Consider the following 15,736-nt stretch of genomic DNA (forward strand, 5'->3'; position numbering starts at 1 on the left):
ATTTGCTTCTTAATTAAACACACACAGCTTTTCTAAAGTAGCGATGATGGTTGTCCCGTACAACCACGAGACCTGTTTCACTTTTGGCTTCTTTCGAGAGGTAGAACTGCATGCGAACAAACAGAAATTGGATGGAGGTGCCAAGAGCCAATTCACTCCACCTCTCCATCAGTCAGACATGGTTATTTGCTCATTTGCTCTTTTTTTGGTTGGCTTTTGTTTGTGCTTCATACAACAATTAATTTCCCCTGTGAGCTTGCAGCAGGAATTGATCAGATTCGAGACAGCCCTGTATGCTTTGCACCCCCCATCCACCCCTCTGCGCTGTCTGACTGGCAGGATAAGCACCATGTATACAGAACTCACACAGCCCCACCCCTGCCTGCATCCCCAAGATACAGAAAATGTAAACACAACCATGCAAGTACATACCAACACATGGATGTTATTGTTCTCCATAGATCCAGAAAAATACAGTATCACAAAGCAGGAAGCCAAAAGGTATAATATTGACAGAAGACAATGTTGTTTTGATTTTTCTCTCTGTTTGTGTCTCGTCAGGCTGTTTGGATAACATTTTAGGCTGCTTTCTTTATCTGATTTTTGGGCTCTGAGCTCATGCAGTCTGTCGGTTTGATGCATTTTGTGTCTGGTTATGCGCTGTGAGCAGCGGTGGTTCTTGGGGGCCGCTGTTGAGCTTTTTGACTTTTAAGGGCCAATCAGTCTGGATGCCTTTTGAGAGTTTAATAATGGACAGTGCACCTGTGGCTTTCATTTTTCATTTACGTCATGCTCACGGTTTCTCAAGTGCAAAGAGAACTGACAGATAAAAGTCGTGGCTTCCGACTCAACACAAACAGTTACTAAAAGCTGCTGGTGTGGATGTGCATTTGGTTTTTGTTTGTTTTGGGTTTTAGGAAAATGTTTGTCCTGAAACTTTTCGAAAGAGGAATTTCAAACACAGCAGCTGAAACTGCAAAACTGGGACTCCATTAATGTGCAGTTTTTTTTCCTCAATTAATCAATGAATCATTTGGTCTATGAAAAAATGAGCACATCCTCAGAAAGTTTCCAGAAGCCCAAGGTGACCACTTCAAAGTGCTTGTTTTGTCGTCCATGTTTATTATCACACCAAAGAACTGTCAAATTAAGAAGTAAGAAGCATGTTTAGCATTTTTGTGTGAAATATGTCCTAAAATGATTAAATGGCTGTCACCATAGATAACCCATGACAATGAGGCTCATGTGACCTGTAAGCTGTAGGTTTATTATAAATTCTTGTGTAGTATCAGTGAACATAAAAATCTGTGTGCTGTACCTGAGTCCAGGCTTGGAACATGTGGTCTGTCAACCTTATAAAATATCTGCCTTTTTTTTCTACTTCCCTAACCCCCGCCTCACCCTCCAAAAACACAACCCACACTGGTCCTTATCAGGAGGTTGCAGTGGGCGAGCGCAGCAGGGGCGGGCGGCTGCTGGAGGAGCCTAAAATGATGCTGTTCCGGGGGAACACTTTCAGCCTCCAGGTGTCCATCCAGGACGTCCCACAATTACTCTGGAGCATCAAGCCTTTCACCACCTGCCAGGTAGGTAGTTTATAAGTGTGACCGTGTGTGTGTGTGTGTGTGTGTGTGTGTGTTGGTGTAAGGCAGCGATGAGATTTACTGCATGTGCATCTCAGTTCTAATCTAAAAAGAAAACCACTTTAGAGCCACAAATCTGTTACGAAGCCATGCACCTTCATCCTTCTCAGCTTCCTCTGTTCCCCCATCCAAACTCTGTCTCTCTCGCTCTCTCGCTCTCTCTCGACCAGTTTCCGTTTTTCTTGCTTGGTCACATCAGAGCCAAAGGACAGTAGCAAGGGCACAGCAGGACATCACTAAGGCTAGCTATCTCACCCACCCACACACACCCTTACAATATTAATTAGGACTGCCAGGCTGGCATATACACACACACACACATCTCATTGTTATCTTCCTAGGGGTCTGCATGCTGCATGTTCTGCTCTGCCCTGTGATGTTTATCCCACCAGTGACACCCTATTAGTGGAATTAGCCCACCGTAGTGCCTCCAGAATACCAACAAGGTATTCTTGGAGCGGGAAGAGCCACTATGTGAGGGTCCTACAGGGAAGATGACTGTAGGCTTTCATTCGGACACCACTTTTGCCTAAAGGAGGCTTTTACAAGTAGCCATCCTCCTGTCTGATGGATCTGAAGAGGGTATGAATCATCTGTAAAGCAGTGTTTTTGACCTGTTCTCACTGTGTCATTGTCTGGGTCACGCAGTAGTTAGTAATGGAAGTCAAAATTGGCCTTAAGAATCCATTCACTCCAGAGCTCTGTTACTTTTCAGCTCCCCATTTTGGGGGAAGTGCAGTGCAAACTGGGTAAATTAAGGATCTGTGCCTTTATTCCATAAACGCATTGCTCCTCCTGATCTAACCAATTTACAAGCATATTTGAACATATTCAGAGTGCCAGAATTTGGAAAAAAAATAACATAACAAAGCCAACAAAGGGACGCTGGGAAAGTCTAACTGGATCTACAGAGGATGATTTTATATCATTACTTTATAATGTGGGCTTAGGTCTGTAATGTTTATCAAACTGATGAATGCATGGAAGAAGGTAAAGTAACTGTAGGGTCAAGTAACTTAATTATTTCTCCCAGGCAACAGTAAGTAAAATAATGTCTAATTTAGTACATTGCTGCACTAATGACTCCAGCACTGTCTGATGGTAACAGGATATACTTTCTTTCCTAGAACCCTAAATGTTGCTGTTCTTTCTGATGGGTAAACTCCTTGATTAGCTAATGTCATTGATTGGCTAAAGAGGCCACTCATTCGGTCTTAATTAATCATGCAAACAGCAAAGTGGGTGGCAAAGCAGGATCCAGCTAACGTCTTTCGCAAGGATTTAATGAGTTTGTTGTCTCCTCTGCCTAATCCTTTCATTGCTCTTTCTGTCCGCCCTCCATCTGTCCTCGCTCTGCAGGAGTTCTCCTTTTCTCAGGTGTGGGCCAGTAACCAGCGTCCCCTGCAGTGTGCCTTCTCTTTGGAGCGATACAGCCACTCCTCATCTCAGCTCTCCTGCAAGATCAGCGTCCGACAGGTCAAAGGCGAGGAACAGATACTGCAGGTCTATACGTCTGTGGTGGAGGTGAGCGCCACTCACGGAAACAGACGGCGTGTGCACGGAGTGGGGGCAGTCATGCAGCTTGTTAATAGGATTTTTTATTACACTGAATAATTCTTAATTTGATTTAAGAGCTTGCTTAATGAGCCTCTTTGGGAGCTTTTCATGTATAGATTGCAAAGTGTCTTGATAAGTCCTTGGCCCTGTCTTCATACTGAGACTTTCAGCTGCAGTATCGAGATCACCCTTACACCTCTTTTCTTTTGTTTTTTCTTGTCTTGCTGCCAGAATGAAAAGGGAGTAGTCCCCTTCTTCACTCAGTCAGACTGTACCATCACCTCTCAGACAGGGTCAAGGGCCTTTAAAATACCCCTGTCCATTCGTCAACGAATCAGCGCCACCTTTGACACTGCTAATGCCAAGGGGAAGGACTGGCAGCTCTTGGCTCAAAAGCTCCACATTGACAGGTATGAGTTAGAGCACCCTAAAACCCACATTTCATGCTCATTCTTTACTACATGCAATTGTCACTTACTTATAGCTAAGTCATCTATGTGTTACACAATGAAGTATGGTTTGTTCAGGTGTTATTACAGAGTAATGACTAGAAAGCAGGACTGCTGCAGGTTCTGGCCCCTCCACCATGTGAACGTTGCCCTGCTTTGAATACTATTTTTAATCTTGAATTTAGGCACCGTGTCAGCCCTAATCTTCCATCACCAACCAGCCCTCAGTAACACGCCACACTGCTGATTTCATTATAGATCGAGAAACACATGCACACAGAGGGAGTGAGGAGAGAGAGAGATGTAAGGGCCAGCTTTAGCACAGTCAGAATTACCCCAGAGAAGATGCCGTGTTCTGCAGAAATCTGAACGAAGGTCTCAGACCGCTGACAGGCCAGCCTCTGGCAAGAAAATGTGTTCATGCTAGCGCTCATTCATTAGCAGCGTCTCTGCATGTGTTCCATCCCTCAACCCCTGCTAAACTCTCCAGAGGTTGTGCCAGGTCAGTATTTGCGTAGGCTGTGGAGGATTTTATTTGTTCGGTATGGGCAGATCTCTGTTTGTGCTTCAAGATTCAAGATTATTTTATTTGAGCAGGAAAGTTTTTCTTGGACATGAAAGTTGTTGCATAAAAATGCATTCGCCCAGATGCTCTGGATCAGTAATCATTTTAACCTCAAAACTACATCCAGAAATGTCGATGTCTGCATCCATAAGTCCATAAGATGGTAGTAGAATATCAGAATATCTGACAAATCTGGCTGGGATTGTTGCTTGTGCAATCATTTGTACACAACGTGAATGTGAGAATTCGCACATCCCTGAGGCACACCTGTGTCTTTAGACTGGTCTCGTGGTCACTTCACTGTTGGTCAAACTGTTGGTGACAGCATTGAGCTTCCTGAGAAGAACGTGTAAGCTCAATCATATGTCTATTAATCCATATGTCATTAGGTGGTACAGAGGAGAAGTCGATAATCACGTACTTACAGCTGTGAACATCTGCGCAATCACCTCCATTAAGCTCTTGAAGGGAAAGAGTAGTGAAAGTCAAGTATTCTCTGTTTCTGCAGAAACATGAAGAGAATAAGAAATGATAACAGAAGCTATGAGATTAAGGAATTTCATTTAAACGAGTCTAAAAACAAACAGCTGTGACTGAGAAATGAGAGAGGATTTTGGTTGTTTTTTTTCCAGCCAAGTTGAACACGCCTGGAAGCATGTAATGGCAATGTCTCTACCTAGTTAAGCTGATTTTCACAATTATTTCTCAGAATGTGTGGGAACAGCATCACACCAAGGGGGGGAAGAAGGGTAGAAAGGAAATGTAATGAAACAGTGCACCCTGTTGGATAAGAGTCATCACAGCAGCAGCAGAAGAACAACAGCTTGTTAGTTCAGATCACACACATCACACATCACACTGCAAACTGGAACTGAATTTCAGGGCACCCAAACTATTGTTAACCCCAAATCAAATCAGTTTAGCTCATCTTTGCTGACTAATTGTGGGAGCAATTGATTTTATTTAAATTAAAACATTGCTCCGTCTCATTTTGGCAATGTTGATATTTCTGTAGAGAAAACATTTTTATTATTTATTTTTCTACAAGTAAACTGCTGATTCACGTAATTCATCTGGTGAGTATACATTAAATAAAAAGGTAAAACATCTTCTTTTGTGTATGATAAAAGCAACTCCAAGAAATCTTAAAGGGGCACTCCACCATTTTTACACATGAAGTTAAGTTTACTTACTACTCAGCCTGTAAAAGCAGTAGCATAATACCTGATGTTGCTCTTTGGTTTGAAAAAAAAAAAGATAACCCTGATGATGATGTCATAGTGATATCATCAGCGTTGTCTCATCGTTATCCTTGCTGTGTGATCTACTCTGGTAAAAAAAACTCTGCTTTTCCTGTGCAGGAATCTGTGTTACTTTGCATGTCAGGAGAGCCCATCGTCTGTGATTCTGAGTCTGTGGGAAGTCCAGCACCAGGACTCGGGGGACCTGGACTCTCTGGCCAGTGCCCTGGAGGAAATCAGCAAAGTCCAATGTCCCAGGACCACCACCACCCTTGGCTGCAGCAGAGAAGAGCGGGACTCAGAGTTCACTAAACTTGGGTAGGTCAGGTCAGGTGCAGCAGATCAACTAACGATGAACCCTTACTGCATGAACACTGAGGATCTGGTGTACTAGCTGACATACGGTAAAGAGGAGGACATGTGAAAACGACAGCAGGGAAACTTTGTTTTGGACTGTTACCGAAGGCACACCTCTGCTACACCAAATAGCACACACAGACAGATGGGAACAAAGGAACAACCACGAGAGAGGATGAAATGAGTGGGGAAACAAACATGGAAGAACTTAAGTGTCTGTGTTATTGAGAGGCAACAAAAAACATTTTCGAAAGGGATATAAATATCCCACACACACACACACACACATCTTTGATTGAGAAATGTCATATTCTGACACCTGTGCATTCGATGACCTGTTTTCAAGGATTATGAATAGATGTGTGAAGAGGACTCTCTGCATAGGATGGAGTGTGTTTTAGACGGACTGCCAATCAGGCTGGTGTTGTGACCTTCCCAGGACCGGATGTGCTGGCACTTGCCCTCAAACAGTCCTCCAGGCTGTCAAAATGTTTGGTGTAATGTCATTATGTTGTCATTCATTTTTGAAATTTCCTAAGGCTTCTTTTTCTTTACTGCACTGTGTCTCTCTAATGTTCCAGAGGAGAAAACAGAAAGTAAGAAATATAGGACATTAATTTTGTCAGAACTTCTTGTCCATACTTTGTGCTGACTGACATTTAAAAAGAGCCGATGGTGTCCATGTGCTTAAAAAAATGAAAGAATGTATGAGAGATGAGTTTAGAAAAGCTTTTACAGTGTTAAATTGGCATGGATCATATGGAGTTTTAGAAACATCCACATGTAGGACATTTTCAACCCCACAAGCCGAACACATTGTCAAAGCAAATGCTCCGGGACAGAAGATGCACCGATGTGAAATGCAATGCACCACGTTCCCTAAAGTCTACTGGTCAGCCTCTGGCTCTTTTGGAGGAAAGTGACTTCATACCAGACAGGCAGCTGAAACATTACATAGGCTGCAAATTCTGGGTAAATGGTGCGTACTTTCAAGACCCTCTGGGAGTTTTTTTTTTTTTTTTTGATTTTTGATTTTTGCATTTAAATTTTGACCTTTGATGTGTGGCTTGACTGGAGCTGCCTTTTTTGGATCATCTGGCTCATCAAATACCGGGACAGCTGTTTTATTTGGAGACATTCAGCCAACTCTCACTCCCACTCCCTTGTCTTTTCTTCCCAGGCAGATGCAGCATCCACTTGAACAAAGAAATCCTGATCAGAAAGATCCATCATTCGGTTGCTCCACTTGCCCCTAAACTTAATAAAGTGACTTTGTGTTGAACTCTGTGTTGGCTCTCTCTTTTCATCTACTTAATGAATTCAAATTTCAATTCTTGAAAGGCCTGGCAGCCCTCATACTGTACAGTGGAAAAATCAGCTACAGTAAATCTTCAAAAACTGTATTCAGCAAAGAGATGAAACAGAGAACCATACAAAGTCCAATTTTCTGATATGTGTAAAGGAACCACGAAAGCACTCTTTTAGTTTGGATGGCAGGTCGTTGCTAGTTTACCACGTTGATGTTGTATTGTGTAGTTGCTTGAACTGCACAAAAAGTCCAGACATTATTTAGGTAGTCACTAGTTAAAACTATTCATAGGAGCACTTGTGACTTATGTGTGAAAGAAGCTTCTTTTAAATTTGCCGACAAACCACTGCCTCTAACCATCAGCGTTTGAATAAAAAACTAGCGTGCGTTTTACATACCTAAACCTTGAGATGAAGAACAAACCCTTAATTAAACCATCTTGGAGTTCACCAGGCCAGGTAAAACAATTCGGCTGCGATTCCCTCACATTTCAACATTTTTGTAAAGAAGCTATTTGTGTTCTTGCCAAGAGTTAGATGAGAAGATAGATGCCACTTATTCCCTACACTCTATTGTAAATATGAAGCTAAAGCCAGCAAGTAGCTTAGCTTAGCATACAGATTGGAGGCTGGGAGAAATGAATACTCATTTCTGTCCAGGCGTAACAAAATCTGCCTTCCAGCACCTCTGAATTTTTATTTAATCTGGACAACAACTGTTGTGTAAAATAGATAATTTTACTTGTATGACTATTTCTTGGCCTGGTGTGTTGACTTGTCCCTGTTTCCAGTTTTTATGCCGAGCTAAGCCAACAGATTTGGTGTCAATCTTCTCTTCTAACGTCCAGCGAGAAAACAGATGGAAATATTCTAATAACCAGATACACAGATGTGTATTGCATTTGAAGTTGGACTTCTTGGGAAATCTCTTTTCAGCGAGCCATGAGTGCCAAATAATTAAACTTGCCATCTATCAGCAAGCCTTTGTCATTCTATCTATCTGGATCAAAGAACAGTACAGGTAAAACAGAAAAATACTCCCTCAAAGGAGGGACTGATTCTCCTCTATCAGCTGAAAAGGTCACTGTGTGAAAAGGTCAAAGCCTGGAATAGAATTACACCTAGAAGAAACTGACTCACGTGGCCTCTCTGCGTGTCACATGCGGATTTAGACCACATGCAGATCTAAACTTTAATTGGGCATGTAAAATTATACTTAAAAAAATATAATATGAATGTCTGAAACTATTCATCAAATATTCGCAACTGAGAATCTGGAGCCAGGAAATTTGGGACATTTCAGCTTGATTTTCTGTTGAGTAACCTCTACTAATGCATATTATAAGAACCTCATCTTCATCAATGGACTAAAGCCAGGTGCAGTGGTAGAATCAAGTATAAACCAACACTGTATAAATCCATTCTGCAATCCCTGATTGACTTGATTGTTCCAATACTTGTTTCTTGTTTTCGAGCTCAACAGCTTCTCTCCACTACTTTCCTACTAACTCCATCCTCTGCATGGCCCCGTGTGGTAAACTCCAAAGTTTTTAGTGGATTTACAGATGTAGCTGAGTTTGGGTAAGTCGGGTCTCCTTGGATCACAAGAAACTGGATACAACGCTCCATTCCAGCTGTGCAGAGGCATATTTTCATGGCAGGTACTGAAGAGACGGAGAAAAGGCATGGATAGCAGAACGCATAGAAGGAGGACAGAAGGAAGTGCAAAAATGTTTGTCTGCAGACATTTGGCCTGAATTAAAGAGAAATAAAGCCAAAGATGGGATTTCTCCTGAGCAGCTGTCCAGCTTTCATAAGTACTGTCCCTCCGTCCTGTGTGTTACAGAAAAACAATGTGATTGTCTGCTTAGCAACCAAGTTAGCAGCAGCATATAAAGATCTGGACAGTGAGATTTGATGGAAGTGTCATACTGCAGAGAAGCGGTACAACCAAGGCAGTACGAACAGCGTGTACTTTTACGCATCACAGAAGAAAGTATCTGATAAAGATTTTACACTACATTCCCTAAATTTCAATGATTTCCTGCCAGGGGAAGGAATCACACCTTGCTATGCAGACCTACAAGGAGCAGCATCAACGTTCTGATTTATGCCACCTCATAAAGGTTTTACAGACACTGCTGGTGTGAAGATTACTTTTTGGCAGGAGGCCTTGGAACTTTAGAATCTACTTTTTTGGCAACAAGTTTTCATGCTGACAAATCTCGCTCCAAACACTTCCTGTTGCTGTGTCCATTCAAAATCTTACCCACCTATGTTGAGTTTTCTTTTACTCTTAGTTGGGCAACACCTTTTATTTTATTTATTTATTAAGCAAGTTCAGAATTTGTTTATCAAAAACACAAAGAGACGTTTACATAATTTAAAAAGGAAACAGACTCACATTTTAGTTACATGTGTTGTGCATCAATTTTCTAACTAACTGTGCCTCTCCATGTTGGGTTTTAGTGCCATCAGAGTTTCTGACCAGAATGTTTTGTTCTTTTTTTACATCACACCATATCAAAGAAACAAGTATGTTATATGCAAGCTGTATTGTTCACTGCCATGCGCTGTGTCCAACTTGTATAACCTGCAGATGTTTGCTAGGACTACTGGAGCATTTAATCCTGTTATCTCCAATGCCAGGAACTCACAGCAACACTGAGCTGACTAAAAATGATTTGGCCATCTGTCACCTGAGGATGCTCGGTGTGTCCGTCAGTGTCCTTTACATGAACACGATGACTCAGAGAGTGTGTGAGTGTGAGTGAAGGAAAGCTGTGTGTAACTTTTAAAAAAGCCGTATTACGTGTCCTTGGAAAATCCAGCCTACAGTCGTGCTACTATTTCAGCTTATTCAGACGTGTGATGTAATGTGTTTTTCTCACAGCCTACTATCTTAAGATCTGCATTGCTTTGGAGAAAATAGAAAACAATGCTAACTTAAGTATAAATATATCAGCTCATCAAATGTGATGAAAGTTTTCATTCAGAATTTTATTGCTTGGTTTTTGGTTGTTGTTTCTATTTCTCTGCTATTCTTTCCTCGACGGAAACTCCTGCCTTTTAAATCCTATTCCCATATCATTCAGTTTATCAAATGAAACTGCTGGAAATGTTCAATAATTATTTTATTCTTCAGACAGTTATGTAGACAATGTAGTGCATTTACTTACATTTGATTTGAAATATCTCAATACATTCTCTGTATTCAAGATTTGATTTACGTGCTTGAGTGTTAAGAAGCTGAAAAGTGTGAGAGTCATCCTGCTTATCACTGGTGATGTTCCCTTAGGCCAAGTTCTTTTTCTTTCTTTTATCTCTGAAAGAATTTATTTTCAAACTGTATATACTTGTGTTGTGTTCAAATAAATATGCAGCAAAAGCACAAGATTCACTGTTTCTGTCGTTCGCGTTTGTTTTTCATCTTTTTCACGTGGGTGTAAGTGGAGTTTGTTTTCACTCGTCCTGGCTGACTGAAAACAGGCCTGTTTTTCTGAGCTCATGAAAAGTTGACTTTTTGTAGATGCCGGGTGCCCATGGGACAGTGACGCTGCCAGCACATGATGATCCTATAGAATATGATGCTTTGCTGTAGATCAAACTGCCCAGCAGTATATAAAGTAGTTATAGTTGTTAAAATGAGCCCCACAGCGGTAAAATGCAACGTACAGATCAATGCGGCAGTAATACTCATCCAGAAACGTCATAATACTAAAACACTAACAAAATGTGTTACTGCAGAATGTATACTTGTTGTTACTTTAAGTTAAGTTTGCTTTTAATAGCAGCCTATGTAAGTAAGTAATGCTTCAGCAATTCAAAGGTTATGTGCTGTCTGTTTAACTACATATGAGTCAAATAACTGCTTGATATATTCTCTGTGCAGCTGCCAGGAACAATTAAACCTCGGTTCAGTCCAAACAGCAGATGGCAGTGTACACTTTCTTCTTATTAAAGGTAACCTCATCTGGCCAAGTCTTTACATTCTGTGTGTGCGCACACACACACACACACACACACAACTGCAGGTTGTTTCCATGACATGACTGAGTCTCACAGACTTGCATGTGTGCCCCTCCACAGTGTGGGTAGGGTCTAGTCAGGCCTGGCACTCAGCAGCCTGCTACACCCTGTCTGACAGATGCAGCCAAAACTGCAGGGGCTTCAAGGTTCCTTTTTTTTTCTTTTTCCATTTTGTAATTGCAAATTTTGCTTGATTTATATTCTTCACTTTATACTTAGCCCTTTGCAACAGCAGAGCATGAAAACTTCAGTTGATCTTTACCCGTTCTACCTGCTCACGTTTGGTATCTGCACTCAGCCGTGCAAACCGTGTCCCAGCCGGATGTCATCTGTCCCAGGAAGGCAAACAGGCAGGCTGCAGGCTTTCCCAGCAGGCCTCCCTCTTCCCCTCCAGACGCTACACACACATCCCTGGCACAACCAGAGCCCTCTCAACCCCATCTAATACGCCCCACCCCACTCGCCTCTGGACAACTGCTCTGACTCAGACGGATTAAAGATGACTCTCTTCTCTCACTTTCCTTTTTTTTCACCCCCCCCCCTCTCTCTCTCTCTCTCTCTCTCTCTTGACTTTTCTTTTCTTTCCATGCCGGATGAAAGGCCTCCCAGACACCCACTCCATGCACATACCATTCAGGCCAGGACACACAGGAAGTCTATGTGCTGCACAGAGAGGAGGAGTGGCGGGGAGGGAGGGGGAGTGCAGCGAGAGAGAGAGAGAAAAGGGAAGAATTAAGAGAGGAGGGGAGAAGCGAGAGAAGGGCTAAATGCAAGTCATGTGAAGCTCATGAGAACTAACCTACAAAAGATGTAATCTTGTTTTCCTTTCACCAGCTCTTCGCTGCTATTCCTTTGTTTCCTTTCTTGGTTTTTATGCTATTAATCTTAATCTTCCAACACAGAAATTGGTGCAGATGGCAGCAACAAAATACTTCTCTGCGATGATTACTGTGAAACAGAAGATCAGTTATGCAGCTGCCAAATACTAATTCATTGATGCATTAAATGCTATTTGACTATTGACTGTGTAGTGACAATCATACTAAATTTGCTGACTTCTTTTTTCTTCTAAACTTTGGGTGCAGTAAAGTTGGGCTGCCAACACCAATAAGTTGAATTGCTTGCAGTTGTTTAGAAGATCTGTTTTTTTTTGCAAGAGGCGCCGTGCCGTTTAGTTATGAGATTAGCTCCAGCCCAAATTTGCCATGGAGCTGTGAATAATTGCATCACGTGGAATGGAGCGCATTTAGTACTTTTACAGAGTGTATTGCTTCAGTGTGTGTGTGTGTGTGTGTGTGTGTGTGTGTGCTGGTGAGAGGGTGAGTGGATGACTGCAGCCCCCGCTTTCAGGGAACGGCGTCACGTCGCATGCTTTGAATTACTGTACATTTGTGGCTGGTAGACAGTCGGCTGCCAACTGTCTCTCAGTGGATCAGACAGCTAACATCAGCACTGTGGGCTTTGCCACAAGTCCTCCTTTAATTCCCACTCGCCGTCTTTTTTCCAGCACACTTTCTCATGTTCTTTCACCGCCTTCTCTCACACACACACACACACACACATACGACTCACTATCTCTATTTTTTCCAATCGTCTTTACTCACTCAAACTTATCTGTCTTATTATTTATCCATGCCATTTTCCCTCCTAATTCACACAGTGTACACAACAGCATATGGAACGCTGACACCCTCCACATTCCTGTATGCAGCTCTCACAAACACACAGATTTGTTTACACGGTTCACCAGGGAGCTAATCTTTATGGGCCCTGCTGACCGAAGTCTGTCTTTTGTCGAAAAGCGCTTTAAAGAAACATAACAGTCACACAGTCAGAGTCAGGTGACTAATCAGGCCATATTACAACATCTGAATTGTTTCCTAAAACGGGCTCCTCCTGTGAAACCTGCCCAGGTGGTGCCAGGGAGCACACCGATGACATCACCACAAAGATCTCAACAAAGACAAGCATTCCTAACTCAGTCGTAATCTGCCAATTAATATGCTGCCCGGCCTCAGCCGGATAAAACCAGTCAATAAGCTCCTCTCTTACGCCTCTGACTCCCTGCCTGAGCCTCTTTGTCTCTCATCAGCCGGACTTTTAACCCTTTTTTGTGACTGACGAGCAAACACCTTCACAGCCTTGATTCGGAGTGCGAGTTGATCTGACAATAAGGCGCTTGACAATATATTTCCAGTATACTTTGCCAACAACGTTTGTCTTTTGCTTTTGTCTAATGACTTTGGGAACTTGTCGGGAGATGAATTTTTTCCACTGGTATTAAGAGTCCATTGTTTTAAAGATACACAATATCAGTCTTCCAAAGTTCTCTATCCTTTACTATTCATTTTATTTTGAAAAGCCAACCATGAGGATTTCCTGGAATTGTGTCCCTTTTTATGTTGCCGAAGTCTGCCTTATGTAGTCTTCTATCTAAAACAATTTTCTCAGTCAACTGAAAAACTGAAAACTCATGCACTAACAAATGTAATTCTTGAAGGCAACAAACAAATTACTAAAAAGGTTTCTTATGTGTAGCTGAGATAAAGTGAGTTTTTAGACACATTAGCATTATCTCACATATAAAGTCCAACTCTGTAGCCATATTTCATAGATGCACCTTTTGTTACTTTTATTTTATTTGTCAAATACTTTGGTTTCTGATTAAATACGTGCAAAGCTAATGACATTCCCCTCAGCTGGACTTTAAACTTAGGATGCGGGTGATTTTTGTCTTGTGCGGTTGTAAATTGACCCTGCGAGGGCCCTGGCCGGGGAGGAAGTTGGGGGGGTGGCAAAGGGCAGGCTAAGGGACAGCAGCAGGGGCAGAATAGCAGGGTCCACCTCAGAGGTATAACGTTAATGATTTCATTATTGTTGAGAGAGAGACAGAAAGAATAACAGAGCTGCGTGGGAGGTGGCGCAGTAGGCCACCCCCCAGACCCATCGCAGGGCCTCGGTCCACTGTTAAACTTCCCATCTGGGAGCTGTAGGAAGCCGGTCAGATGTTGATTGGTGGAGGTTTTGTTTTTTATTTTTTCCCTTTTGTTATTTTTTCCCCCTTCAGTTTAATCTCTCTCTGTCTGACCACCTCAATCGTTTGTCCTTAAAATAATTTTGTTTTATTTAATCATTTCCACTGCCGGGTTAGGAAGTCGCGCTTCCCTGCCACAACGCTGCTGCCATGTTGGCTCGGCCCACACGTGAACCCAACATCCACTGGTCACTCAGCGAGGCCTGCACATTAACTTCCTGCCAAACTTGCATCATTCACTGTTAAAGACTAAGTGAAGTTATTGATCACTAATATCCTTTCAGTTCAATCAACACATGTTGATGTGTTTTCACAACACTTGTGTGTCTGTGTGCGTGACCAGGAAGAGTGCACTAAATGAATGTCATGGTCCGATCCACCACACAAATGAAAGAAAAATAAACAGTATCATCAGCTTTTGTGTCAGGCTGCGGCCTCTTATCTCAGCACATTCACACTGTGACCTCTCACAACGTGCAGTCATGGCTCTCTGGATGTGTCCAGAGGGGTGCGATCACATTAGCCCTCTCTACGAATACTAATAGCATAATTGTTTTAAACAGTTAAACTGTTTCATAAACGTCACAGAACACGTCTTATCTCATGTCTCATCTAAGATGATGTGAAGTCTCTGTCCTCGTCACGTCACTCCTGTTCAAATAACGGGGGTCCGTTCTTATGCAATTTCCTGTCCTGTTTTCGGATAAAAAATACAACTAAATTAGCACTTCTAGGTATTTTTCTTTTAATTTTACAACAAAATGAAATCAAACTCATTTATGGGAAGCATGCAGCAGTCGGAGTGCAGCCAAGGATTATGTCTTAGCTTTTCAGCTCTGTGTCATTGTTTTTTTTTTTTTTTTCAACCTTCCTAAACAGCAAGTGAAACAATACCCAGCGGGCGTCACGAGATAAGTTACTGACGCTCAGGAAGGTTCTCCTTCCCTTTATTTTTTCTTTCTCCGCAGGTCACTTCTTTGGCAAAAAAAAATAAAAACCGTCACCCTCATCTGCTGCACACTGCACCACATACACACAAATATACAAAACCACAGCTCCCACGCAGGACATGCAAATTACGTTTGACCCACACTGCATTTAACAATCAATCCTCAAAGTCAAAAATTCTCCCTCAAATTTCAAATGATGAATTGCAGAATTTTTGGTGATATTTGTTATTGCAAAAGTCTACTGTCTGAACTCATCAACCCAGTGGCCATAAATACTGACTTGCTCAGGATAAGCCTGCAAATAACTCAATCATACACTTCCTGTTTTTGAGCACACAGTCAGTGACCTCAGAAGGAGGAGCACAGGATGTGCTCCAAGTGGATGATACAGATGGAACTTTCCTAGATAGTTTTAATTGAAACACATGTTTAACTTTGGCAGATGAGGATGTGATTCCACTGTTGTGTATCTGAATGAGTGCTGTACTGCGCGTGTCAGATTTGATGATTTGATGTAAAGTCTGATCGCCTTCTTCCACTGCCAACAGCACAATCTCTGTGATATTAATGTTATCCGCTTCTGTTTAGCTGTTTTCTTTTTCT

The 15,736-nt window shown here is 42.1% G+C and overlaps 1 protein-coding gene across 1 annotated transcript in view; it reads left to right on the forward strand.

Annotated features, from left to right (window-relative positions):
- Positions 1-7,092, forward strand: part of LOC124051800 (netrin receptor UNC5D-like) — a 133,529-nt gene extending 126,437 nt beyond the window's left edge. The window contains exons 15-18 of the mRNA XM_046375478.1: positions 1,437-1,586; positions 3,003-3,167; positions 3,432-3,610; positions 5,576-7,092. Of these exons, the coding sequence (XP_046231434.1) occupies positions 1,437-1,586; positions 3,003-3,167; positions 3,432-3,610; positions 5,576-5,777 (696 nt within the window). The 3' untranslated portion in view covers positions 5,778-7,092. The remainder of the gene's footprint in view (positions 1-1,436; positions 1,587-3,002; positions 3,168-3,431; positions 3,611-5,575) is intronic.
- Positions 7,093-15,736: the final 8,644 nt, after the last annotated feature.

This window comes from Scatophagus argus, chromosome 20 (genome assembly GCF_020382885.2).
Source record: "Scatophagus argus isolate fScaArg1 chromosome 20, fScaArg1.pri, whole genome shotgun sequence".
In the NCBI taxonomy this organism is placed as follows: domain Eukaryota; kingdom Metazoa; phylum Chordata; class Actinopteri; family Scatophagidae; genus Scatophagus; species Scatophagus argus.